General features: G+C 41.7%; 1 protein-coding gene across 1 annotated transcript; it reads right to left on the bottom strand.

Annotated features, from left to right (window-relative positions):
• Nucleotides 1-4,599: 4,599 nt before the first annotated feature.
• DBX2 (developing brain homeobox 2) lies at nucleotides 4,600-25,022 on the bottom strand. Its single transcript, XM_084498694.1, has 4 exons — nucleotides 24,576-25,022; nucleotides 12,314-12,409; nucleotides 7,620-7,807; nucleotides 4,600-5,387 (listed from the first exon to the last, which is right to left on the bottom strand). Exons 1-4 carry the CDS (start codon nucleotides 24,910-24,912, stop codon nucleotides 5,070-5,072), a joined length of 939 nt encoding a protein of 312 aa, XP_084354820.1. The 5' UTR covers nucleotides 24,913-25,022; the 3' UTR covers nucleotides 4,600-5,069.
• Between the last annotated feature and the right edge of the window lie 2,200 nt (nucleotides 25,023-27,222).

The following is a 27,222-nucleotide window of genomic DNA, read 5'->3' as shown; positions in this document are numbered from 1 at the left end:
GGCATGGAAAGGAGGCAAAAAGGGCAGGGTGAGGCTGGGGGTGGCGGTGTGGTGCCTGGCACCTGGCATTGCTTCCTCCACAGAGAATGGCCATGCCCTGGAGCCTAGATGCAGTGTGGTCTCTGGATTTGGAGTACTTCTGTAGAGGGGGGTGCAGTGGTGTCATTCCCAAGCCCCAGGGCTGTGCACACTGCAGCCTTTAAAAAGAGGAGGCTTCTTGGTTTCCAGTGTGAGCTGTGAGGTGATTTGGTGAGCACCAGGAATATTAACTGCACATGCTACTAGGTACTTCCATAGCTGGGAGTTATGCCAGTGGCTGCAGTTTATTGCCAGGTGGAAAACATTTTACAAATGAAGCAGAGCCTAAAAATGACGATAAGACATTGGAAAAAAAAAAAAATAGAATCAATCTTCTCTGGATGATACATATTAACTTTCAGCTACCTCACACCTCACTCAAATATTGACATGTAAATAAAAAAGGACTTAGAGAATCTGAAGAATTCCTTAAATGTTAGGTGTTGCTGGGTGTTTGAGTGCTTGGGTGAGCACTGGAGGCTCACTATCGAGGGAGCAACAAGGCAACAGCCTTGTGACGATGTCCCCATCCACTACGCCCAGCTTCATCATTTACAATTGCAGCCAGTACCACCAGGAAACCAAGCTGCTGTGGGAGCTGCAGATAACTGAGGTGCAAGCCCACATTGGGAGCATCTCAGCACCAGGTTGACCTACCTCAGCTTGTCTTACCCAGCGAGTCTCCAAGCACATAATGTAGAAGCACGGTCATTGAAGACTTCCATAGTCGATGGCAACTTGGTCCACTTAGGCTGTGAACCTGTCTCTGCAGGGGCCTTTTGGTCTCTCATGGCTCACAATGAACTCTGAAGTTAATTGGGCGCTAATTTCTCTCCAGGCCTTTCTTTGGGCTGTGGCTTTACAGCTAAGTTGCTTTCAATTGGTTTGTCTTCCTTTCTAGTCTGTGAAGATCATAATGGTCTTGTTGGTAGAGGGTGCTGAAGCAAGGGAAGGCACTTAATTTATGTCAGGCTTTTGACTGTGGGACATATATTCATCGGGGGAGCTGTGTGGCTACAGTGATGGCAACTGGTATTTAAAACCCAGTACTAGTAAATCACAGTGGATAAAACAAATGTGATGTATTAGGGCAGCTGAGGAGTGACACTTGACCACTGTATTGTTGTTCTGACACTGAAGGTAGTAATGCAGTTTTGTGCCTTAAAGCAGACCTGCTCTGCTAAGCAGACCGACACAATTCCCATTTGGCAGGGAACCAATAAAAACAAGACAATTTTTCAAAAACTATTTTCTACAGTAAATGTGTACAACCCCAGACTAAGTGCTGGCACAGGTGTGGCCAGCAAATCCAGCTTTTAGTGGAGTTACCTGAAGCCCACGGAGGGCTTGCCTCTCAATTACAAAATCCAGCAGCAGTTCAAATGCAATCAAATGGGATTGCAGCTGTGCCTGAGGTAGACTGGCATCATCCACCACTCATTTGTGATTTCTCTTATAAAAAGAGACCAAGAGCCGTAAGTGGAAATTGGCACCTCCTTGTGAGGTACCAGAGAAGTTCCTCTGAGTGCCTGACCCCAAGAGCAGATTTTCAAGAGCTGCATTCAGACCCACATGCAGAATCTCCAACAGGTGGGTGAGAAAAGCCCCTCCTGTTCCTCAGCATGCTCCATGGTACAGCAGGAGCCCTACAGCAGCAGCATGGCCTATGGTCGCCTGAGTCTGGTGCTCTGCTAACCAAGGGAGCAATGAGTCTCAGCCCCTTCCCCCTTTTCCTGTTGCATTCTATAATACACGAGCATTGAGAAGTTGCCTGAACAAACAGTGAGGTGCCCAGCCTAAGTATCTGTGTTGTTTAGAGCCTCTGAAGAGCTGGGTTTTACTGCAGTTGAGAATTTGAGGTACCTAAACTCTGCCAAGCCCTAGGATCCCAACAAACATCCTTCACAACACTCACATCACAGGAAATACCCGATATCCCAAAACCATGCCACAAACCCACCCACCAGGTCTTATCTTTGAAGTCAAAGTGGTATGTTCCTGGGTTTGGCAGTAAGATGCCATCAGTATCTGTTACATCACTATAATACCAAGCCAGATGCGTTCTGTGCCATGCACGCCTGCAATGTGCCTTTCATGAAGTACTTCTAACACCCACTGGGGATTTTATGTGGAATTGGTGTTCTCTTTGTTCTTTTAGAAATAGTGTTTATCTGAAGAAAACATATGCATATTACTCAGTCCTTCACGCAACAAGACTGGCGCTGTAAGTCTCTCAGATTCCCTGTGTTCACAGGGAGTGCTATTCCTCATTTACCAGGATTTTGTGGGATGGACTGAAGGGAAACTTCCTTAAATGGCTTAAAAAGAGGAATCAAGGTCCTATATGTTACGGGCTAAATCCACTTCAACTAACTGAACCAGACTCTTACATACAATTCAAAATTCACGGGTATATTTCTTGGGTTTCAAGGTCAGCTTGATAAGCATTTACAAGTAAAGAATAGTTTATCTGGCATATAGAAACTTTATTCTAGCTGCGGAATAAGAATTCTATGAGGAGGTGTTAGAGATCTGGAAGGCCATAAAGTGGTGTAAGTTTTAGTAACTATGGTGAAACCAGAACTTGCTCAATTGAAAACACATATGACGTTCCAACTGTGAAACCAATTCTGCATGAGCCGCGCTTGATCTTTGCCTCAGTGAGATGTTCTTCACATGCGATCTGCTTAGCACATCACCTTGGAGCTGTGACAGTACTTCCCAGCCAGTGCTTGCAACATCATCAGCTGAAAGAATTTCACAGGGAGCGCTCTGGATCCTGTCTCCCCTGTCCATAAGGCAGTCGCTTCTAACACTGACACTCGATTGACTCTTGGGAAGAGAATACGAGCAGCTGTGAAGACTCCATTCCCCTGAAAGGTGAGATGGGAAAACCTGAAATTTCCCCCGCCACACACCAATTTCCCCCACTATGGGGAGCACAGCTACCTCCACTTGATCATTTGATGTCAATTTGGAAATATCACTAGTCAGTGCCATTCATAAGACTCTCACCCACTAACACTTGTCGTGAACTACTCAAACAGGGCAGGACACTATGATTTCCACAGGAGAACTGGAAGGCAGATTCATCCCCATGAGTAGGCAATCGGTCCATCCATTCCTAAAGGTTTCAGGTGGAGCGTGTGTGAGTTTCTAGGATTTCTATTGCAAGAGAGGAATAAACTTCTGGCATTACTGAATGGCCTATCCCATGGCATACTAAATGGGTCCAAGTGCCCTCCGAGGGCAAGTATCTAGGCAGCTTATGTTAATGAGCATTTGGAAGTAGACGGTGAGATGACTTCTAATTTTTTTGGAGTTTTGTTTTTTCTTTAACCAGGACTGCACAGCTGAGCACTTGGAGGGCACGCCATCCCCAAAAGTGAGATACAAAACTCACCTGATCATACACGTGGTTTAATGATACAAGCTTTGTCATGGCAGTCTTAAGGTTTTTAGCTGTAAATGTAACTAAACTTCACCTCTCAGATACTCCAACGTAACAACAGAACTCCTAGATCACCCTCCCCAGGTAAAACATTAAATATCAATTGTATGTTTTTGTTTTTTTTTTTCTGGAAGATACACATTACAGTTCTAAACCTTTGGAGCTCAAAGGCAAGAATAATTACAGACGTTCATGGTGTGCATGATGAGAAAAGCCAGCCTAGATTATCATAATCATCTCCTTTGGCTATAAAATGTATCAATCTGACAGAAATGAAATAGTCCTTATAAAGTCAAAACGTTCTCCAAAATGTTCTGCCTGTAGGATACAATACCTTTAGTTTTTATTCTCGACAAATACATTCATAAATGTATGATTAAAAAAAAAAAAAAATCTGCCCTCATTTTGAGCTATAAAGCCTTGCAAGTGAACAAAAATCAATCCTTCAATTCATAGGGTGATTACCTTAATGTGGATGAAGCAAACAAATCATTTCAAGTAAAGCAGTTTTAATGATATTTTTTCAGGCTTCTTGTATTACACAGAATGCTGTCCTGTCTTTGATACATATGTATGCTTATGTGTACTTGTTGGCACCAGTTTAAAGAGGAGTAAGTCAGGAATGAGATTACTACAGCATGCCATCTCTTTAGGTACTTCACTGAGGGAGGCTCTAGTAGCAGTTTTTCCAGTTATAGCACTGCTGCTTAGTCCGTTTGGGCTGTAATTCTGCATATTGCCATCGCAGTTTTGAAATACAGAACAGATTACAAGAGATTGCACTTACAGTCTGACAAAAGCCACTGAAATTGAATTGAAAATGCTGTAAGTTTCATCCACGGGATAAAATAAAGGAGTTAGTGAATTGCTTTTCCCAGTATGCATTCAAATCAAATCATTTTAAACACGGTCCATTTATTGTGTGGGTTGGTTGGTTGTCTTTTAGTATTGCATACTTTACTATGGCTACCAGCTGATGTGTGCCTGTGCTAGTTGGAACTAGCTGGATACTGATATAGGTGAGGACAGATGGAGGAAACGTACTAAAAATTACATACTAGACATTTGTCTGATATGAACCTATTGTGTCATTTAATCAATTTCAAAAAGAACCCAAAGCAACTTACTATCTTCAGGGAACCAGAATTATTCTTATGCGCAAACAAAATTACTTGATCTGAATGCAGTGAGAGATAGAAGAGATCATCTATCAGTGTGTTTTAATGAATATCTATATACAGTGCAGATGTATAAATCAGAGCCAAACTTCAGCGTCATGCTCTTCACTTCGTCTTACTTGCCATCAGTTCCTATTCCACTTTTAAGGTCAGTAAAAGACTGGAAAAGACACAAGAAAAGGTTGAGTATTGAAAAGTATTTCTTAAATCATTAGTTGTTCGTCATTTTAATGGTGTTAGACTTTAGCAAATTTATGAGGCATAAACTAGTTAGCTTTACAGTGTCCAAATATTGTTAGTCTTAGAAGACCTCTTATTTGAAGCCTGTATTCTCCACTCGATTTACAAACTGCCCCTATATTTTAAGCTGATGATGTAACTGCCTTATTTGCAGTGTCTTGGTCAGGATACAAATACAGTGGGCTCTGCGATGAATTTGCTCTTGGAGGTGGTTGCGTACTAGCCAGTCTTTCAGAATTCCCTGGAGACTTCTCCTTCCACCTTGGACTTGCCTGCTCCTGAGACACTTCCCACACAGAGGGGCATGGGGAGGTAAAATTCATGGTGGATTGTGAGAGGTAGTTCTCCTGAAGACCTTCTTGGAGGCACCTGTTTGAAAGCACTTCTTTTTCTTTGGAGTTTCGCCACTTCATCCTTCGATTCTGAAACCAAATTTTCACCTGTTGGCAAGTTAATGAGAGTTTATAAGCATTCTTTTCATTAAACAACATTGCCCTTATAAGTTTTTTTCCTTCCATCCCCTTAGTTTCATGTTACCTCCCTATTTAATGTTATAGTACATCCAGTCAAGCTGACTGACTGACATTAATTGAGGATTTTTCCCATTCTTATTTATTACAGCTTGGCCAAATACTCTCTGTGAATTTCCTCACCTCAAGCAGGTGATTATTTTGCTTGTACTGAAAAGATGACAGCTCAGTGCTAGGGACACTGCAATTTCTTATAGCACCATCTTTCTAGACTCATAAGGATTCTCAGAGTAAATTAGCATTGTCATTAACAACTAAGTGATAGTACTGGCAAGGTGAAACTTCCTTTTCAAAAGAGACCCCAAGAGCTAAGACTGTCCCGTTCACAACCATAGCTTGGTCATATAGCTTCAAAATGTGTGTTATATGACACAGAAGTTAGGATTAAAGACATTTTGTCTGTCTAACTACAGTTTTCCAGGAGTTACCTAGAATCATGTGCTTTCGAGACAGAATTTCAAAAACTTTGATTCACAAAGCTTGGGCATTCAAAATGCACTCATGAAATACTGGGAAGAGTTTAGGAAAATACACACCTGGGAACTGTTACATTAAGAGAAGAACTGGGTGTGTGCAGGGGGGACCAAGCAGATTATTCAGGTTATATTCTTTCTTAAATATTTGCATGAACTTTCTTCTAGGATATAGAAGGAAGTATACTTCCAAAGGTCTGAGAATCATCACCTTAGCTGGCAAGTATTGTTACTCCAGCACAACCAGTCAGAACCAGAAGAACTAACATTCATGGGAACTACTCTTCCTTTTATGAGAAAAAAAGACATGGGTATCATCTGGTCTATTATTATCATAAAATTATTTTCCTGTAATGATAGCTGTTATCTGTGTCTAACTCCATTATTTTTTATTCCCCATTGCTCTTTTGAATATCAAGAACATGGAAGAAAAGATCAACAAAAATAGTTGTAATATTAGGAATTTGATTATGTTCTAGGAAATTTTTAGGCAGCTCACTGGTGAGTGCAATTGCACATTTTCATCAAAATGAAATTGTTTATCCTGCAGAGATTGCAGCTTCATTCATGCTCTGCTTCCTTTTTGTTCATAGTTGGTGTGCTTGAGACGGAGTCGGTCATTCAGGTTGCAAGGAACCACAAGATCTAACCTACCACGCAAAGTAAAGCCAACTGCAAAGTTAGATTAAATTGTTCGGGGCCTTGTCAAGTTCTGAAAACCTCCATGATAAAAATGATGAGAGCCATCACCATTCCCAGGCTTTTCTGCTCACCAGACAGCTTCTGCCATATGTATCTTAGGCACTTTCACTACTGCTGGATGCAAAGAAATAAAATTGTACTGTCACTCTCACTCTCTTTCAGGTGTACTCTGGAGACCTGTGTCTACTCTATCATCTTCAGAATCCCACCTGCCAGTGGCTACAATGCTGATTTTCTGCTCTAAAACCCTCACAAACATCATTCTCCAGTTTCTTTCAGGTTTTGTGCTCTTCATGCCAGGCACATTTTTTTTTATTATTTTTTTAAAATGTTCAGGTAAACTCTGAAGTCCTACAGTAGGATATGCAGAGTCATGTGTGAAAACAAAACAAAACATGAAATGTGAATTAGTAAGTAAAACTGGAGCCTTTTGTAAGTCCACTATGCAGAGTTTTTCTTCTAGAGTTTCTCTGAACTCTGAAGAGTTCTTTCCTTGTGCAGCTAAGTTTGTTCTGCAGGGTGGTTTCCCCTGTCTCTTGGGACAGAATGGTTTCTGAGCAAGTGCTGTTGATTGCATTGTTACTAGCTGTATATCTGTGGGTGTTCAGAGTGCTCAGAGGAATACGGGAAGGCTCCATGCTGTGTTTTTTTTATCAGGCAGCAAGATGCAGCACAGTTCCTTACACCAAAGCTGCATCAAACAGCAAAATTTCTCTCATTTCTCTCAAAACATTTCTCTCATTTGTGTGAAAACAGAGCGATCAACTTTTGATTGTACTCCTTCAGGAAAAAAAACAGGAACTTGGTCAAGCATTCTTTGGTTAAAAGTGCCATTGATTTACAGAGGTCTTTGCTCAGGGAAGGAGCTCAGGGCTGGCCCTATGCTGTTCAATTTTCCTCTTTCAAAGCCATTTTAAAGATTTTTCTTCAAAGGATAAAAAGTTATGGGTGTTCTGTCATTCCTTACCTGAGACTCCTTTAGACCCAGGTTAATGGCCAGTTTCTTCCTGTCTGTTTTACTGATATACTTCTGCTTCTGAAACATTTTCTCCAAAGCTTTCCTCTGGTCTTCAGAAAAGACAGCTCTTCGTAATATACCTCTCCGGGCTTTGGAGTTAGACTCCTGGGTCAGAAGAGGCAGGACACTTTCCTCTCCTAGTGGAAATAGATGTGAATTTCACACAGTATCTAACACAGAGTAGAAAAATATTAAGTGCTGTTCATTATAATGCTAGCAGACTACTGTGCCACTTTTGATTTGTTGGTGTTATAAGTGTGTCGTAATGCTTCAGTCGTGTTCATTAAGGGTGAAATTCTTACTTGGATCTAGAGGTGTTGTCAGTGGTCAAAAGTCTCCCTTTGACATGGTCAAAAGTAAATCAGATGAGTTCATACAGGAATATTAACACAGGGCCCGTGCACAGTAGCAAGTACAGTCAGAGAAACTTCTCCACTTTCCTTTGCACATTATCATTACTGAGTAACCTGCAGTAAGTTTTCCTAGGAGTTTATTTTCTCCTTATGTGAGATGCAGAACCAGATAAAAAGTGGTCTGTATTACTGACTCAAAGAAACTAAATAGGCTTTCTTAAGTTTTGTTTACCAATGAAAGGCTTTCAGAGTGAAGTATTTCTCAGAAAATCTATGGCCATTCACTTGCTTTTCTAGAAATCACAGCAATTTCTTTACTACAGATCTGGGGAGTACTTGGACTTATTCCTGTCAGCCTGGTTGCTAATCCTTTGACATCCCATAGGATAAATCTTCATGCCCAGTAAAGCCCAAAGCCCTTGTGCTTTGCCATACTCCCTCTCCTATAGAAGGATGTGGAGTAATGGGAGAGGTCCTGGTGAGGCTCGGTATGCCTCCAGCAGTCCCAGCTTCCCCAAATGCCCCCAAACCCAGGGAGCAGTACCAGAGGCTAGCTGAACAGGGCCAAGCATCAGACATGATAATTGCACGGGACACTTACAAGCAGTCCAGGAAAGAGTTGCCCTTTGATTCAGAACCCCATGCTGTGGCTGTAAAGCCAAGGACACCTACGATCTTTCTGTGAGAGGGCAGACACAAAGGTGGCTTTGGTTTATATTACGTGCAATTTGGACTCTAAAGGTACAAGCTGTCCTGTTGATGACACCTCCCCACATACACACCAAGATTGCTGTCCCAGTTTAAGGTTACAGCAGCTGCAAAGGGGTGTTGCAGTTCAATTTCTGACAAGGATTTCCATGTCAAAAGCCAATTGCAAAATTCTCATCTAAAGTATATTTTCTAAAACATTGTAACCTTCTTTCACGAAAAAATTCTATTTTAGTCAACTGTACAGGCAGTGGGGCAGAACTGAATACATTTGCTCAATAAATATAGTGCTCTTGAAAATACTGATCAAATCCAGATGCAGCTTTCACAAGCTGTTCCTTGGGGCTAAGCCACCTTTCAACTTGGGTTTATTATACATAAATACACACGGGCATGTGTATCTTTAAACACTCTCAGAGAAACAAACACATGTACACCGAGGGTATTGTACAACTGTGTATGGATGACAGTGAGGAATTAGAGTGTCTATGTTTGTCTTGCAAAGTTGACTAGGTACTTTTGTGGTGTGTGTTTGACTGGTTTGATATTACGTTACACACATTACCCCTGTATCTTGCCTCCCACTGTGGCCAGCAGAGGAAGAATATTAGAAGCTAAGCAAATATACAATGTTCTTTCCCCAAAATACATTGCCACTGTCAAGCACTACTGTTTAGGCACCACTGCATTTAGTATTTTCTACTAGACATGCCTCGCTTGAATTCTTCTACATCTTAAAACCCCATCTTTATATTTGTCCCCTATTTTGAGCTGTGTCAAAGTAATTATTTTGATTTAAAATGTTACAGTATAAAGAATGGATACAAATGTATTTCAATTTTCAAAATGATATTTGGGATCTGATACAAAAATCATACCCTACTGGTTACTGTCCTGATATTTATCACCCAGTGACACAGTCAGACTCCCTGCAAACCAAAATAAACTATCTGCAGCACAAACGTCAAAATGTCACAGTGGAGGTTTCTGTAAAGGGCAAGCTGGATTCGTATTTCCCCGAGGAGCATATAGCCCCGCGTGCCCCTCCACCAAGATCTGATCCTGCTCATGAAGCTGGGGGCAAACACAAGCCCTTCTTCCTCAGTCGTGATTTCTGTCCTTCTTGCTGGAGTTTGCAGAATTCAGGTACCTTTTTTCAGAGAGCCTCCCAGTAGTTTCTGATGAATCATCAGCAATTCCCAAGTCTACTGGGAGGTACAGTCTGATGGTGGAGGAGCTGCTACTTTCTCTCATCCTTACCACGAGATGAGAGATACCAGTGAGGGAAGAAGCTTAACAGGGCTGGTCCGTGACTCCCAGGCGGAGTTCCACAATGGAGTTGTCAGCCAGGGACCCAGGATGCCAGATTATGTGACCCCTTAAAATTTGTCTTGCCTGGCTGGTTGTTAACAGTCAATCAGCAAAGAAGCAACCTCCTGCCAGAGCACTGAGGCGCCAATTAATTCCTATAGAGGCAGTATGTAGGGTACAGCTTAACACCTGCATTAGGCTAATGTAACAGTGAGGAGTGATTCGGCAGATTCCATGTAGACTAAGGCACAGTATGCGACTGATTTTAAAAGCCCAACTGAACAAAATTTAATCATAAGCACAACACTCATAAGCAGCAGTAAACAACCACTGGGTCATCACTGGGTCAAAAATGGTGATCCCCACTCGTGTTTGGGATAATGAACACTCATCTTCAATTGTCTAGCCTAGATGATTTTGTAAGATTGCCCCATGTTCCAAAATGCATTCTGACTCTGCTCTCAAAAATTACAGTTCAGTTGGTGGGTTAAAAGATTTTTAGTATGTGGGGATAGGCAGTTGTTCACTCATTGCAATAATTCTCTAGAACGAAGCAAGTCAGTTTGCAACCTGTTGCACTGAACACACATCAAAAGGTTTAGTGCTCTTTTGACATAAATGCAAATCTGTTACCAACTATTTCCTATGTTGCTGGTTTGATTTTTGTTTTTGTTTTGTGTGTGTGTGTTTTTAAATCTCTCCTTTGTGTCCTAATATATAGTGATAAATGTCCCCTTAATCTGTGGAACAATCTTCATTTGCCTTCATGGCAGAGACCACCTTGAAGGAGCAAGTAAAAGCTTTAGTCATGGTTTCCATTTTTTCATTTGAACTCAATACATTCTAGTTAAATGGACAATTAATAGGTCACTTCCAAAATAGTAGTGTATCACTCCTGGTTAATAAACAATCCCCACAGTTGATAATGGCCCTATGTATTCAGCAAGTCCCTGTATACACTCAGCTCATCCACTAAATCCCTTTTCAGGTAGACAGGGTTATATGGGAAGATGAGCTAGAATGAGTCTATAAAAGTCAGTTTCATTCACTGCTTTATTTTTCAGTCAAGTGCTTTAAATGGTGTCCAGAAAATCTCTTGGAATGTGAGACAGGAGAAAAGACTGGCACATAGAGTATTGCTTTATGGCCATACAAAAGGGCAACTGACCCTTGCCCAGGCCTTTTCAATGTGAAATGGTTCCTAAAGTTCATCTGCACAGTGAAAAATTGTGGTGAGGTCGCGTGTGGATGAGTAAAGTGAAAGTGGTGATTGGTCATGGTGCTGTCAGCCATTGTGGGAGAGCCAGGGCCATGTAAAACGCTCTGTGGGAAAGTGTCAGCCCCCTAAAGAGGTGCTCAGAAACTTGCAGCTCATTAAACTGCCAGCATTTGCTGCCTCACTTGTCAAGAATCATTCAACTTAGCAACTGCCCTTCTGAAACGTTCATAAAACACATGCACGTAGCCAGGAAGGGTTTGAATGCAACTGTGATAAAAAAGTATATACTAGAGCACTCATGAACTCTAATTTCCATTTGGATTTGACAAAGGATTTGTGCTTTTTCTCCATTTTGAAGGCTGAGGAAATGCCTCTTCTGTTTGTGCTCCTGAGCATAAACATGTAAAATCAGAATATATATTCTTACACCATGGCATGCAGACTTCACAGTCAAGGTTAAATTTAGATTTGGATTAAATGGAAAGGCATTCCAGGTCTCAATCCTGGGTGTAAAGTGCATACTGTCCAAAATTCTCTTCAAAATGTGTCTTCATATTTTTACATTATAATTTTTAAAAGAAAAAAAAAAAAAATAAACATGCATGCATTTGAATGCTACAACAAGAATGACTGTTTTATATAAATAATGCTAGAGCTTCCCGAATCATAATTTATCCCTAACAGACATCAAAATGCAGCATCCATTTAATGATCTTTCAGCTCTTTTCTTTTCTTATTTGCAAACGTTATTGACACAGATTTTTAAAAGAGTTACTGATTTTTAAAGAATCTTTTCTACCAAACTGAAAACAAGGAGATTTCCTAGGTTAGCGCTGTCTGGGGGTCTCAATGCCATTAGAAATCTCTCACAATTGCTCAGTGTACTTAAGTTTGATAAATCTTTGGAAACCTTCTGAATAGGATTGCTGTGATTTTACTAAGGAATTAGCTGCTGCCATTGCATCACCAATTAGTTTTCCAGAACACATTAAATCCTGCTGCTTTGGTTTACAGAATAACTCAAGCATTACTGATGAAGCATAAAAACTTACTTGGAAAAGCAGTGGGGGATGCAGGGTGCTGACAGGACCCACCGCAGCATGCTGAGTAGAATGGCGGGGCTCGGAGAAAAAAGTGTTTGGAAAGAGCTGCAGAGAAAGCATAGATCTAATTGATTATCCATTGAGCTTAGGTGATATTCATAACAACAGTCCTCCAAAAAGTCAGTGTGTAAAGTCCTGCCCCACAAGCTCTTTTTCCTTTTTTGGATGGTGATATTTTTAAGGCAAACAATGATAAGCCAAGTAATTGCTCTTTAATTTTAACAAGGCTAGTTTATATGTATCATTTAAATATAATATGGAAAACATAATTTATTTATTATAAAAATGAAACTGAAGATGTGAGATTTACTTCTGTAATTGCTATAATTATGTGTTTTTTTCTAAATATTAGGATTGAACATGTTGTTTAAAATAATGCATTGTCAAATTAATTAGTATAATATATTTGAGAAAGTTACTTCAAATAACTCTAGTTGGCATAATACCTGAAAAAAAAATCTAAAAATGAATCCTGACTGTTCTGCTTGTACTCAAGTGCTGTTATTAGTACTCAAAGCAATAATGACTTCCATAACTGAGGAACCTTTATGAATAAAATATTTAAAATGCAATGACACAATCCAGGCACTGACTACAGAACATGATTCTGCTATCCCGATGTTGAATTCAACCTTACTGGGAAAGTGCTCTAAATTTAAATAAACCACTTGCTGAAGGAGGCGCTGCTTAATACAACAAAATTGCTAAATGACCCCATAAAATTAGGTAATATCTGGTAACATTTCTATAGATTTTTTGAACCAATAAATCCAAAGTCTCTCTATGTTAAAAAAGTTATCATAAATCTTTAAAAATTCTTCCTTATCAAATAATTCCTTACATTTTTTTCTATAAGGCTCGTGGGTTTTTTCATTAATCTTAATTATTTTTTCATTTCTCTCATATTAGTCAACTATGAAACGTGGATTTTTTTTTCTCTTGAAAATAGATACATCATGCCTGCTAGAATTGTACGCGATCAGCATCTGTCACTTCCCTGTCTTGGTTTAGGCTGAAAATAAACAGCTCTACACTCTGCACTGCAGTTTGTCTAAGTCTCCATAATTAATCAGATTAATTACAACAAATCAATAATCAGGAAGAAACATAAATAAATGTATATAAGCAGAGTTAATTTTCAAAGTTTTTTTCCAACTGAAATTAAAAAGAAAGATGACACAAAATTAGGCTCCTGAATACATACTAGGGCATCTTAGTAAGTTTCCTGATGTTCAGATCTGCTGCCTTCCAAAGCAATAAGGTATTGCTGTAGAAGCCTAAATCTGAATATTTTGAAAATATTCACCTCTTTTTATCTGAATTCATACACGATAGGTGAAAATTTCTTTAAATTTACAGGTGTTTTATTACTGCAGCTTATCATCAACACTTTGCTGATTGTAATGAAATATAAATATACTCCAAGAGGAACTAATTGCCTATATTTGAGTGCATGCTTGCAAAACATTTATGAAAAGGAATGATTTATGCCAGACATTAGTATTCTAAAGCTTCTCTTTCACACAAGACCAGCAAATACAGCACTGTGTTCTAAGGAACATTAAGGAGTCAAGAAAGTGCAGCTAAATTTTATCTGTCTTAGGTATCCATGAGGCTTCAATGCAGCTGGAACAGTACGGAAATTGGAAAGGGTTTGACTGTAACTGAAGAAGCACAGAGATGGAGAAGGAAAAGACCTACCAGATAATCCCCACCATCTTCCTGAACACGAGAGCTTGTTCTTCAAAACACTTTTTATCTGCTGCTAATGTTTTATCTACTACACTTTGGAAACTCCCAAAGGAGGCTTTTCCTCCCTTTCTTGGCAGCCACATTCTTTGTGCCATTATCAAGCTTCCCTTACAGTAAGGTAGAATTCTTTCTGAAATTTCACTTCTAAAAATAAAACTTACCATACAAAAAGTACCAAACTCAATTTCTTTGCTTCCCTTACACATGTATCAAATATTCCTTGACTGCTGTAATGCCCTATTCCCCTTAACCATAGATTGAGCATCTTATTCATGGAATATGATTTTTGTCATGTTGGCCTGTCCCTGATTTTCCCTCTTATGGTTTCTCAATTCTCTCCAGTTCCATGTTCTTTTTTGATAATATGGTACTCATCGTGATGTGAGATACATCCAGGAGATATCTGGATAAATCAGAATTGAATAAGCTATTGCTTCAGATAGATAGCATACTCCTGCAAATAAAGATATTTATATAAATACCCTTATATGAGATATATATAATATCTGAGAAATAGGAAAGGATAGGTTTTCTCCATTCATTAAATTTCTTGACAAATAAGCACAAAGGCCAACAAATGGATCAGTGTCAAAACTTAAAACACACATTTTGCTTAAGAAAACCTCAAACTAGCCACACACTTCCATGAATATTGTTGACAATGATTTACTGCACTAGCACAGCACAATGATGCAAACAGGAGAGATCTCCAAGATCTACTCAAGTCAATGGAAATCATCCTTCTTGGCCATTTTGCTTAATTCACTCAACTGTTTTTTTTTCTGCCTGCATGGCACATACCCCTCCAAGGGAGAACATTTGTTTAAGTGATAAGATGCAGATACCTTATATGAAGGTACCTCTGAACCAAGTGGTTCCTGAGACTGTTTCTCAAGATAGATTTATTCTAGATCCTATGGAATAACCAATAGCACTATGTCTCTCTAAACCATACAACCCATTGTGCATGTCTAGTTTATAAACTTCTTTAATATGCTCCAACTACACTGATGAGTGAGTGAACTCTAGGTCGGGTCTATCAACCCATATCTCCAGATCATGTCTACCGAGGCAGCTGCACTCAAAGCAAAGCATAGGAGTTAGGCAGGGTTGCATCAGTAAAGAAACTGCACAACACAGGGATACTCAACTCCACCGTGGAAGCCCTGTGTAGAGAAAAATGTTAATGCTTCACCCTAGCACATAGGGAAAGTATTGTCTATGTTTCCACCTTCTGGTCACATATATCATGGCCACTCTACCACTATTTGTTGTTTGAGCAATCTAAAGCAAACAGTGTTTGCTGTTCACAGAAGGCTGAAAATTGGGGATACGTCAGAATATTAGTTCTGAATTTATTGACCAGAATGAAGTGTACAGTGACAAAAAAGTAGCTTTCACTTCAAGCCGTGTGGACTAAACATGGGCTAAATCCTAATAACTATAGATACCTAAGATACCTAATTCTTCTTCTTGGCATTCCCATTTCATAAAAACAGACACTGTAGAGAACTAAGCATTTCACAAGAGTGAGACTTTACAGGTTTAGCTTCACAGATGCATGAAAATGAAACATCAGAGTATGGCATAAATGCCTTTTGGCACTCCAAAAATTGTACTATATGCTTTAAAAGAAAATTTATTGCATCATAAATTAAAAAGGATGAAATACCTAAAATGAAATCAGTAATTTCTTTTTCTATTTTCACACAAGATAAGTTCTTTTGACACTGTTGCTGCATGCAAAATTTTGGTAATAATGCTCATTTACATTCAGCTGTGTGAATTCAAAGCCTTTTCCCAACAGACAATAAAATGATACTAAACATGCAAATGAAACTCGAGATCATCCGGTGCTAAAACTCAGAGATTAGTTCAGACAGTGACATTTTAAAACATACTGCCCACTCTGAAGATATTCTAAATTGAAAAACCTTGCCATCCAAAAGCCGTGCCAGTAATGGGCTTGGAGGTTTTCCTTCTAACTACCCAGCATTTTGACAGGAAGGTTCCCAAGTCTAATCCAGTTGAAATGGATATGTAATTTTAAACCAGCATATTATTAAAGACATTGTTTGCTTTTCCTAATCCTACCATTGTGAAATGACTTGGGAAATAGCGTAGGCCAGTAGCCAGGAGGCAAATGACAAATGGTTATTGAGGAAAAGCAAACCTACAGTAAACCTCAGGTATTACCTACACAGGTCTCCTTCACTGCACATATTGCTTGTTGTAGTGTGCTTTTTATAGCTCACTGATAAAAATGTTGTATAGTCTTGTGACAAGAGCAGAAACACCTCCGAAGAGTTACTCAGAGAAGCAGAAAGCCAGCTAACATGCAACAGCAAGCACAGGAATAAAGACAGAGTTCAAGCTGTGTGAACACAGCCTTTGCGTTCTCCTAAGCATATTGCTAAGCCCTCATGAACTGCTCTCCCCATTGATGCCCAGGCTCCAGCCGTGGCAGGAAAATAAAAAATATCATTAAAATTATCTCATTTCATCTGAGAAACCTGGATGAAGCGGGTACAAGTCAACTGCAATTTCCCACATACATCCATTCTTGGCAATGACTAAAGCAGGCTCCAGCACAGCTGCAGGAAAGCTGCATGTCTTGAGGAGCTCCCTGCAACCACTCCAGCAGCAGCTGTGCCAGGCTGGTGGTCCAGCTGAGCCACACGGCACCATCTCTGCTCCTGAACCACAAGCCATGGGCCTCGGGGTGAACCATGGCTCAGACTCCTGCAGTTGCTGTGTTCAGCATCGTGCTTCAGCAGCAGTTGTGCACCCCCAAGCATTTCCCAGCTGGTGGGGAGCCCCTGGCCAAGAGAAGGAAGCAACAGCTGCTGCCATCTCCCACCAAAAGCGGTCACCACCACAAGGACGTGGCAAAACTGACTGCGAGAACTTGTGGTACAGCATCCCTCAGAGCTGGCTTTCCTGCACTCCTAACATCACTATTTGTTTGCATTCATTCTTGTAAAACAGCAACATGAATGCTCTGGTCCAGCCCAAAGGTCACACCAGAGTGACATACACAGACCAGTTTTAAAACCACAGCAAACATTCACAGAAATGGTTTTGTAGTTCCAAAAATATATTCTGAAATCCTGTACAAGCAGCCAATGCAAGAAGCAGGCTTGCATTTTTATAATGGGTCTCAACTGGGCTTTCAAAAATTATCAGAGTAGTTACTCCAGAAAAGCTATCTCATCAAAAAGGGCTTCAAATATGCTAACAGCATGATTATCTACATCTACAGCAACATTGTGGATGCTGGAGCCCACCAAAGATTAGCTCAGATCACATGAATCACTGTTGGTTTTCAGAGGCACCATCTGCACGTCCTTTTATCAGGGCATGCCTTGCTGTACGTGTATGCTTGGTTTGTTTCTCTGCCTGAGGAAACTTGGGTGCCTCAGGCTGGCAACAATGCATGGTCACACTCTGGTGTGCACTTCAGCATTGCGACAATCCAAAGCAGCATCCAAACCCCACACCACTTGCCAAAGACTACATGGCTCTCCTGTGTCAGCAAGAAAGGCTGCTTCCATCTCCACCACACCTTGTACCTATTGAGAAGGATGGGGACCTGGAAAGCTGTGGGTTTACCAGCTTTGCCTCCTACTCTGTCCTTCTGCTTCAAGACACCCATGTGCTAGCATGTCCCCAGCACTTTTTGCTTAACAGTTCTTGTAAAAAAAAAAATCTTTTCTCACTCTCAGTTAAATATTTTAAGGGCATTACTGTCACTTTGTCAAAAAGTTTGGCGTGCTGTCTAAGCTCCTTGTCTCCTGAATAGACTCCTGAATAGTCAATGAGAAGAGATAATCAGCTCTATATAATGACTCATCACCTTAAAATAGCTGCCTAAGAAGGTAAGTTGTGTCATCCTCTGGAGGTGTCTCTGTATTGACTATGGATTAGACAAGGTATTCAGACAACTAGATTAGACAAGACACCTACTTTTTTTAAGCAGCTGAAGTAAGATGGCATTCTCACTATCCTTCATGGGTAACGTCAAAAGAACACAAATTCTCTGCATAGCCATAAAGAAGCAGGAAAAATGATAATTTTCAGCCATAAAGACACTAAAATTATTTTATTTGATTTAGTTCAGAAACTACTGTTGCAACCCTTCTTCCAAATCTTACCATTGGCCAAAATGCACCATTTCTTCCAGCAGTATGCACTGAGTAGCTACAAATTCCTACCTGAACCAGTCTTTACTTGCTGCATTATTGCCAGTTCCAAGCAGCCCAAAGTCTCCAGATTGGCTAGATGTTGATAGAATGAAAAAATAACAAGTGGTAAATTCTGCTTTTTTTTTTTTTTTTTAACACATGAGGCTTTTTAGTCCTTTTACATTTGTACAAGGAAATATTTCTTCAAGTTGAAATCCAAGATATTCATATAGTCACAAGATTCCAGCAGCAGGGACTTTAGCAAAGGCCACCAAATTGTCCAAGATCCACGTGGATGAGATAAACTCATCAGCAGACATACAAAATACCTCAACAGAATTATGGGCTATATAACTTCAGAAAAAGGCAGCCTCCCACAGGAAATTTTTGTGAGCTTTTCAGCACAAAGCAAAGGCCACTTGTTCTCCAACATGATGACTTACCTCAGTGAAACACAGACTAGGTTACTGAAAATATTTACGTGCCTAACTTTATAAGGTTTTGGGTCTACAGATCTGATATTTGAAAGAGCCTCCTATTGCTTTATGTACCTGAACTTGCTTTTACTTTATAAAGATTACATTCTGAATTCTGTTGGGTTATGACTGACACAAAAGTATCACTTAGAAAAAATAGAGTAGGGATTGGTTTGCACAGCTGAATTAAGCAAGATTTTCTGTCGAAGACCTTTGCTGGGCAATGGAGGCTGGGAATTTGCCTTCCAAAATGATGGGAAACTTACGAATGCAAAATAGCATAGCACAATGAAGCCTGAAATCTGCACTCATGCAGAGAACTTGCCTGATGAGATTAATCTTTATCACTTCCATCTGCTTTCTATAAGCATGGAGAATATGCTATGAGATTTCAGAAGACTTCATGCTGCAGCATAAAGTGCATTTTACAGAAAGAAGTTTGCTAACTGTAGGCATGATTAATTTCACAGTTTCCCCTCAGTAAATTGCTTTTCTACAGACCTCTACCATTGCTCTTCCTAGTGCTGTTCTGAGATCTTTTGGCAGTGCTTAAACCTCACTAAGGACCAAATTCTGGAGCCTCTTCCTTTCTCAGAGGCAGCACACCCTGTGCCACCAGAGGAGATGGCACTGCCCAGTGCTGACACTGCTGGCCTGGAAGCAGGAAAAGATGCTACATTGGGGGAAATCAGTTTATGACTTCTGATACAGAAACTTCTCTGTCTCCAATCTCCAATCCTGTCGGAGACTTGATTGTTAAAACAATGAAGGAATCTCAATGCTCCTGGCAGTCAGGACATAAAAGAACATGCCAAATAGATCTCTCCACCCCACAGGAACCCCAACAAAAAAGAAATCTTGAGACCTGTTAGTCAACAACTTGTTGACTAAGTGAAGATGGCAAGTTCCAGCAGCTAGTGCAAACTTCGAAGGAGCAGAGTTCTGCCTTTACTTTTAGTGAAAGTTACAGCATTATGTGCTGCTCAAGGACACAGTCTGACAGCTGGAGGGCTTTACATCAGTAATTAATAAGCATTTTTTTCACTGGGGACATCCAACATAAAGGAAAAAATCACTTAATTTCAGTAATTTAATTATCTCCTGGTTGTCACAAGAGATTCTACTAAAAGCTGGAAGTAAAGTATGTTGGTTAAAACAAGCATTGCAGGAAACAATTACTGTCATCACACCGAGGGAGAAAATTGACTCTGGTCTAAAGAGTCAGCCAGGAGAGGAAGACTTGATTTCACTTCCCTGCAATGCTCTCAGTTTTCTGTTTTACCTTAGGCAAGCTGTTTCCTTTTGCTCCAGCTCCTCCTCTAAGCAGCAGAGGTCTCTCCTATCTCACCAGCACGTTGCGATGCTAAATGCATTAAAATGTAAAGTACTCAGAAGTTAGAGAAACAGAAGCCATATCCATATCGTAGAATGGATCTTTATTACTACACCTCCAGTTTATGTTTATATTTGCTCCAATTCCTTTCTTTTGTGTTACATGTAACGTACCATATTCTATTCTGTATTCTGATGCTTTAGGAAAAAAATCCTGTAAGATGAATTTTTCAGCAAGTTTTGCAATGGAAGTATCTCACTGCTATGTTTGTTTTATTTGTTTCATTGTGCTTTTCGGTTTCTTTTCTCTGATAATCTATCAAAACACCAACATTAAAGCAGAAAGATGGATTCTTGCCATGTATGTACTAGTAAGAATATTCAAGATATAAAGCAATTACTGTTATTTTCCCTCCAGGGCAAATTACTTGAGAAGAGCAGAGATTTTCAGAAAATAATTTCAGGTAGCAAGGTAACTGGGTACTTCCCACTGAGGTCACTGTGACCTGGTGCCAACCAGTACTTGGGGAAACTGAGTCATGAGGGAAGATGTGGAATGGACCTCTTTGAAGTCTGTGCTACGGCAGGCCGCATCTCATCGTCCTCCAGGTAATTTTCCTATGTCAGAAAATGCTGGAGAAAACTGTCAAGTCTTTTAATTTATTCAGATGGTGATGACAGCATTGGAGTACAAGGAGAAGGACCAAATCTGAGATCAGCAAGCAGAAATTGAGGACCTCTTCCCTACCTAGAGTCCATTAGTTTGCTCAGAAGCTTTATTTTAGGCTTCCCTCACCCTTTCACTGTCAGAGTAAGTATAAACTGCATAGCTGTAACACATTGCACTGGGAAGTATTGCTTTACAACAGTGCAATTTTTAATTGTTTCTTCCCAGGAAGAACACGCTCCAGGTGTCCAGAGCTTAAAAAGCAGAACCAGATTCTGGTTTGGTTTATATAGTCATGGCTGCAAGTCCGCAGTGCAGAAGGCAGAAGCACAAAGCAGAGGCACAAGGCAGAAGCTCAAAGCAGAGACACAATTTCACCTCTACTTAATCAAGGAAAAAGATCCTGAAAGGGAAGAAGCAGGCCCACAGCACACGGGTTAGGAGAAATTCAGTTCAGCTGGATAGAAACAGAGTGCTTAACATATCTGTTAAAGCTGGTGGGCCCAGTTCAGCCTTCCATCACCAACACTGGGGCTTCAGAGCAAGGTGCAAGAAAGCCTGCAGGAATTTGAACGTGGCATAAGCCAACACACCATTGCAGAAGACACGCGAGTTTTACATCTAACAACACTTTCTTCTGCTTTTGATTTCTAAATTCTGGATGCTTGTTCATGTGGTTGTACTTTTAAGTCAAAACAACATAAATTTTAAAAACCTATAATTTGATTACATTTCACCTGTAAATATCATTACAATGCTGGAAAGTGATTTTAATATTGACAGAGAACATAAAGATATTTCTTTTCAAGATTTCCTTCACTCATTAGAAGATGTATCTTATGGTATAATACTTTGTGTGTATTTGTTCAGTTTTTCCTTTAGGATACTTTTGGAGGAGTACTCCAAATACATAACCAGATAAACACTTGGATGATAAAACTAAAACAGTTTAAACCTGTAAATATGTATGGAAAATTGCTGATAAAACTCTGGGGCTAAAGAGTTACGACAGGAAAGGCTGGCATGACCAGACATCACAGATCGAGTCCCACCCCAGCCTGTCTCTGCTTCAGACATGGACTAGAGTTTTCCAGCTGACAGAAAAAATACCAATTTTTCATTCTTTAGCATTTTTACAGAGTGTTGAAAGGCATTTGAAAATGGAGTGCTTTGTTCATGTCTTTCCTTGATAAGTGCTGTGGATACATGTTGGTTTTGGAACTGTGAAACGGCTCCGTTTATTCAGTTCGGTCCCTGTTGTGATTTCATGTGTTTTGCTTTCTGAAGACTTTTGTGGCCTCACCAATATTTTGGAATACATGAGCAATACAGATTACTTATCCTGCTAGTTGTGATGCTTTTCAGTTTTCTTTTCTGCAGGTATTTTTTTTTTTCTTTTAAAAACTTTGTATTATGCACAGCTAGTTTGCTGGAGCATTTTTAGTCCCTACACAATATGTAAAGACTTACTAGTTCAGAAAGATTAAAAACACATTTACTTTACTATGTTCTGAAGTCTTACTAAAGACTCGGACCATGATTTTCCAAAAAAATCACGTAGTTTAGGGAGTCTAAACAGGGATGCATTTATTCCTCAGAAAAACCTACAAATATCAGTGCATATTCACAAAAATCCATCAATTTGAAAACTTTGCCTGGTACAAATTCCTTACTTAAAACGCCTAATCTGACAAAGTCATTTGCCCTATCATAGCGTAATCAGGAACTGCAGCCTGACCATGCCTTACTCAGAAATGCCAGCGTCCAGCATGTGAACAGTTCCCCTAGAGTATGCCTACGCTAAAGAGACTCCTTAGAAAGCACAAAATCTGGCTCAGCAGAATAGTTCTGATCTAACTTGTAAGAGTTCAGAATCCTAAGAGCACTCATCACTTTAAGACACATAAGTCAGATCAGCATCTATATATTCCTGCTATATATACATCTTTGTTGTGCGTCTTCTGCATTAACAGGAGACTTTTTCTGAGTGCATAATGCATGAGGAAACCTAGGATTTCTCACTGCCCAAATGTTAGGGCCTGGTGCTTGAGCCCAGAGTTCCCTCTGAACTCCCTGGGAGTTGTGGGATCACAAGAAATGTAGGATCAGACCCCACCCAGATCACTAGGAAGACCTGACCTTGCAATGCTTTGCTAAATTCATGGGTACCACTATAGGCTGATGAAAGAAAAGTAATTCTGAAAGCAAACGCTTGAAAAACTCTGCACTCAGTCACTCCTGTAATACTTGGTAAAAGTTTACCTGTAGTGATGAGTGCTGGGAAATCTGCTGTATCCCTTTTTATGCGTGCTTTGTGCATAGAAAAGCAGCATTTTCTCTAGAACTTAAAAAAAAAAAAAAAAAAAAAAAAAAAAAAAAATAGATATAGATATATGCACTTAATTCCAGAAAGATTACATTTATCCTGGATCCTGACCTGGTCTACACTTGACTAATATAATCATGTACTTAAATAACTGAAGTGCTTAAGATACACTTACATCAGTGAGATCTGGAACATTTAGAAATGTACGTTGATTTGAGTCTCTCCTGCCTTACCTTAAAATACATTATGACAAATACCCCAAAAAATGCTTGGGATTTTGCAGAACAGTTTGTAGGATTTAATTAAAGTAAAATTACACTTGGAAAAAAAAAATAATAATTGTGGTTCTAAAACAAGCCTTTTGGTTTCACATCTTAAAGCCTTAGCTCAATAACTATGCTTCTGTTTGCCTTATTTTCATTTTAAGAACCTTTAAAACTGAATGATCATATAGGAAAATTCTGAAAACACTACAGAAGGCTAATATATGACAACAGAAAGGCAAAATACGCATGGTGAGTCTACTGCTGAATTTTATGAATTAACTTTTAATTCAACTTCAGATAGTTCTGTGACTGACAGAAACGCTCATTCCTAAAAATGCTTCAAAACACTGTTTTTATTCAAACTAAACATATGTAGGACGTTAAGAGATAAAATAGTTTTGTAAAAAATGTTTCGAAGCGACTAGCTGGGCTGACAGGAGGCCTGCCCGGTGGCGGAGCGCGGTCCCCAGGCGCCAAGCCGTGGGCAGAGCGGGCTGACAGAGAATGGGCGAAACCGGCAGGAGTGGCAAATCCTGCATGTGGGTCCGTCACCTCATAAAAAGCACTGTCTTTCATTTTTACACCGAGTCGAATCGCTAATTACAGGTCGTTTACGGAGTTGTAAAGGCATTTTTTTGAGATTTTTTTTGGTTTCGGGAGGGGGGTTGATTGGTTGGGGTTTGGTGGGGGTTGGTTATTTTCGGGGGGCAGAGTGCATACTGCCCCTTCTGGTTTTGTCAAAACTTATAGAAAATTGCCTGCTTCTCTTGATTTAATTTCCAATTTCCGAGGAAAACCTCGCGCCCCCTCCCCTGCTCCCCCCGAGCCGGGGCCGAGGGGCGCGCTGAGGAGCGCTCCGGCTCCGCTGCCCCTGCAGCCTCTCAGACCGCGTCTGCTCGCGGTCGGGCTCCCGAATCGCCTCAGCCCCCCAGGCAGCCACCAGACCTGCAAGAACCGCGATGAGCAGCGATTCAAAGCGCTCCTCAGCAGCCCAGCGCCCTGCCTCGCTTACTACGCCCGCAGGTGCGCGGGCCCGCCAAGTTTAAAGCCGCCGTCGGCGGAGGCAGCCCCGTGGCGAGGCGAGAGCCGCCGCCGGGCTGCGGGCAGCGCTCCCCGCTCCCCCCCCCGAGAGGTTTTCGGCCGCGGAGCCGCCCCCGGGGCTCTCCCCGCAGCTCCCCGGGGCCCCGCGGGCAGGGGCCGGCGCTCACCTGTGGCCGCCGGCGGGAAGACGCCGCCTCTGTCCGCCGCCGGAGCCCGCGCTGGCAGGCGGCCGCCGTCTGCCGCCGAGGGGTTAAGCACTTGAAAAGCCCACCGTGTCGGGAAGGGACCCCCCGAGGGGCTGATTTGTTCCGCCGCGGGGCACAGCTTGAGGGGGACGGGGCTGGCGGGGAGGGGACGGAGCTGGGCAGGGCTCTGCGGCGCCCCGGCCCGCAGCAAGTTCTCGATGAGGAAACTTTTGCCCAGGTTGCCGAAGCCCGGCGCCGCCGGCAGGTTGAGGAGAGCCGAGGAGCCCACCAGGTCCCAGTACAGGGCGCTGGGCAGCATAGCGAGGGCTGCCCGCCCCAGCCCAGCCCAGCCCGGCCGCCACGGCCCCTCACCGGGCCGGGACGGGGCTGCGGGCTGAGGGGAGCAGAGCGCCGGCTGGAGGCACGCCGCGCCTCTCCGCCGGGCTGGAAGGTGTGTCCAAGCGCATTCATTATGTCAGCCGGGCTGGGGAGTGAGTGATGGACGCGGCCAACAATGCCGCCTCGCCCCGCAGCCCCCCGGGGACGGGGGCTGGGCGGGGAGCGGAGCGCTGGCTGCCCCCTGCTACCCGCCCGCCGCCATGTCGGGAGCCCGGGGGCGCCCCTCAGGGTGCCCCGACATGGCGGCGGGCCCGCGCCTCAGGGCAGGGCGGGCTACACCTGCGCTGAGGGGAGGGGAGGGAAGGGGAGCGGGGCCCCGGCCTCCGGCGGGGGAAGGTGGCCGCGGTGCTGACCGACGAGGTCACGCCGACCTAATGATCTCATGAGGTAATAGGAAGATAGTCATTAGCTCACTCCCTCTGGGCATTTTTACTTGCCTTTTTTTTTTTTTTAACCCCCCCCCCCTCCTTTCCCCCTCCCAGCCCCCACTGGATTTTTAACGTTTGTCTCAATAAATCTGATTAAGATCAGTGTGGTGCTGTTAATCATGTTTTCGAGAAGATGTGGGGCGATGCTTTCTGTAGGCATAAACATTCCTTGGCAGCGGTGGCTATGTTTCTATTCGTGTATATTCTTTTTATTTATTTTCTTAAAAACCACATAACACGGCAGAAATGCATCATTTTCCCGTTAAAATACCCAGAAAGCTAAAACTGGATGCTCTTCCCAAGCACCTGGAAGTGTCTCCTTGTTCTGCAGAGAAATCCTTTTCTTTCAAGCAGGTGCTGACCAGTCTCAGGAGTATTCCCTGCAAAATCCTCTGGAGCAGGTGTGTCCCTTATTACCGTAGGGATAATCCCCAGCCGTGGCCTTGGACATTGTAGCAAGGTAGTTATAGCTACAAACAGCTGGAGAAGTGGAATCACCCATGTCTTGAGACAGCAGGTTGGACGAATGGTTCAACTTCTTTGGTATTAGGTAATATCTTGGGAGATGTGAGTTAATCACTCAGCCCAAGTTTTCCTTTGCATCCTTGGGGAGCTTGGTCCTGCCAGAGTTTGGGCACTTTCTCCACTGGCACCACGGTGGTGTGCATCTGTGGTGCACAGGAACCAAAGAAGGTAAGGTTGCTTCACAATGGGGACTCTCGTAGTCCAAACTTCTGTCTTCAGCAGTGGCTGTAAGCGTGAGGAAGAATAAGAAAAAAATGAACATTGCCAATAGTTTCCCCCTTGTGTACTCCCATTCTGTAAATGTTCTCAGCTCAAGGGATTTCCCAATGTATAAGCAGTTGTATGTGCAGATCATCTGAAGATCTTCATCTTTGTAAACTCAAGATATTAACACAAGTATTTTACCTGTCTGCATTTTGTGACTGGGGTTGTCTCTTGCCATAGGAAAGGACAGAATGTAGCCCCGTGGAGCCAAGAGTGTACCAGAAGCTACTATGTATCATTGTAATATGAAGATGCAGGACTCTATATTTACTGTGTTTCTAAGGGAAAGAAGCAAACTCTCCCAGGAGAGCACCTGCTTTTGAGCATTGCAAGTAGCTGCCTCTCTAATTTACCCCTCATAAATTTATTCACACTTGAGGATTTCTTCTGTCTTTCCTTTCACTGACTAAATTCTCACAGAGTTCCCAAGGGCCTGAGACACTGAAAACCATAATTCAATACTCGGGAAAATGAAGTTAGTCCACCCAGCTGTGCTGCACGAATAAAAGGTATTCACCAAGCCAAAGATGGTTATTGAAGACAGCCTTGGGGTTTGGTTTCCTCCAAAGCCCTTTCTCATGCCAAAGTGGCTACTGTTGTGCTGTTGTGTTAATTTCAGCTGTGTAGTTCAGTAAAGTATGATAAGCAAGTTGCACGTTTCTGTGAAATATAAGCCCAACATATGTAGCATTTTGGCAACTGCTATGTTTTGTGGAAGGGAGTGACAAATTGCCACACAACGGGTTAACAATTCATGTCAGGTTTTGCCTGTAGTTCCAGGGTTCAACACATCACACACAACCCATTGCAGTGAGTTTAAAAGTTTCTGTCTCTCCCATCTTCATCTATCAGTGACCTCTCACTCGTATTCTGGCTCTGCAGTCATGGCTGTGAATGGGATCAGGGAACTCACATAGGTTTTAAACAAGACAGTAAGAAAAGATTGTTTTTCAAGAGATTCCCAGGGGAGGGCTAAAACCAGTTGAGAGAGCTTGAGTAAGGATGGTAGTGTA

The sequence above is a fragment of the Aythya ferina genome (genome assembly GCF_964211825.1).
Source record: "Aythya ferina genome assembly, chromosome: 1".
In the NCBI taxonomy this organism is placed as follows: Eukaryota; Metazoa; Chordata; class Aves; order Anseriformes; family Anatidae; genus Aythya; species Aythya ferina.
Note: the sequence above shows the minus strand (reverse complement) of the source record. Positions and strands in the feature narration are given on the sequence as shown.

What these genes read in the sequence shown, in the direction of transcription:
- DBX2 (XM_084498694.1), bottom strand. Translation starts at nt 24,912, where the DNA reads ATGCTGCCCAGCGCCCTGTACTGGGACCTGGTGGGCTCCTCGGCTCTC. An exon ending in ATCCCCCACTGCTTTTCCAA is followed by an intron (nt 7,808 to 12,313) that starts GTAAGTTTTTAT and finishes TATTTCCACTAG; the next exon opens with GAGAGGAAAGTGTCCTGCCT. An exon ending in TGGGTCTAAAGGAGTCTCAG is followed by an intron (nt 5,388 to 7,619) that starts GTAAGGAATGAC and finishes ACTTGCCAACAG; the next exon opens with GTGAAAATTTGGTTTCAGAA.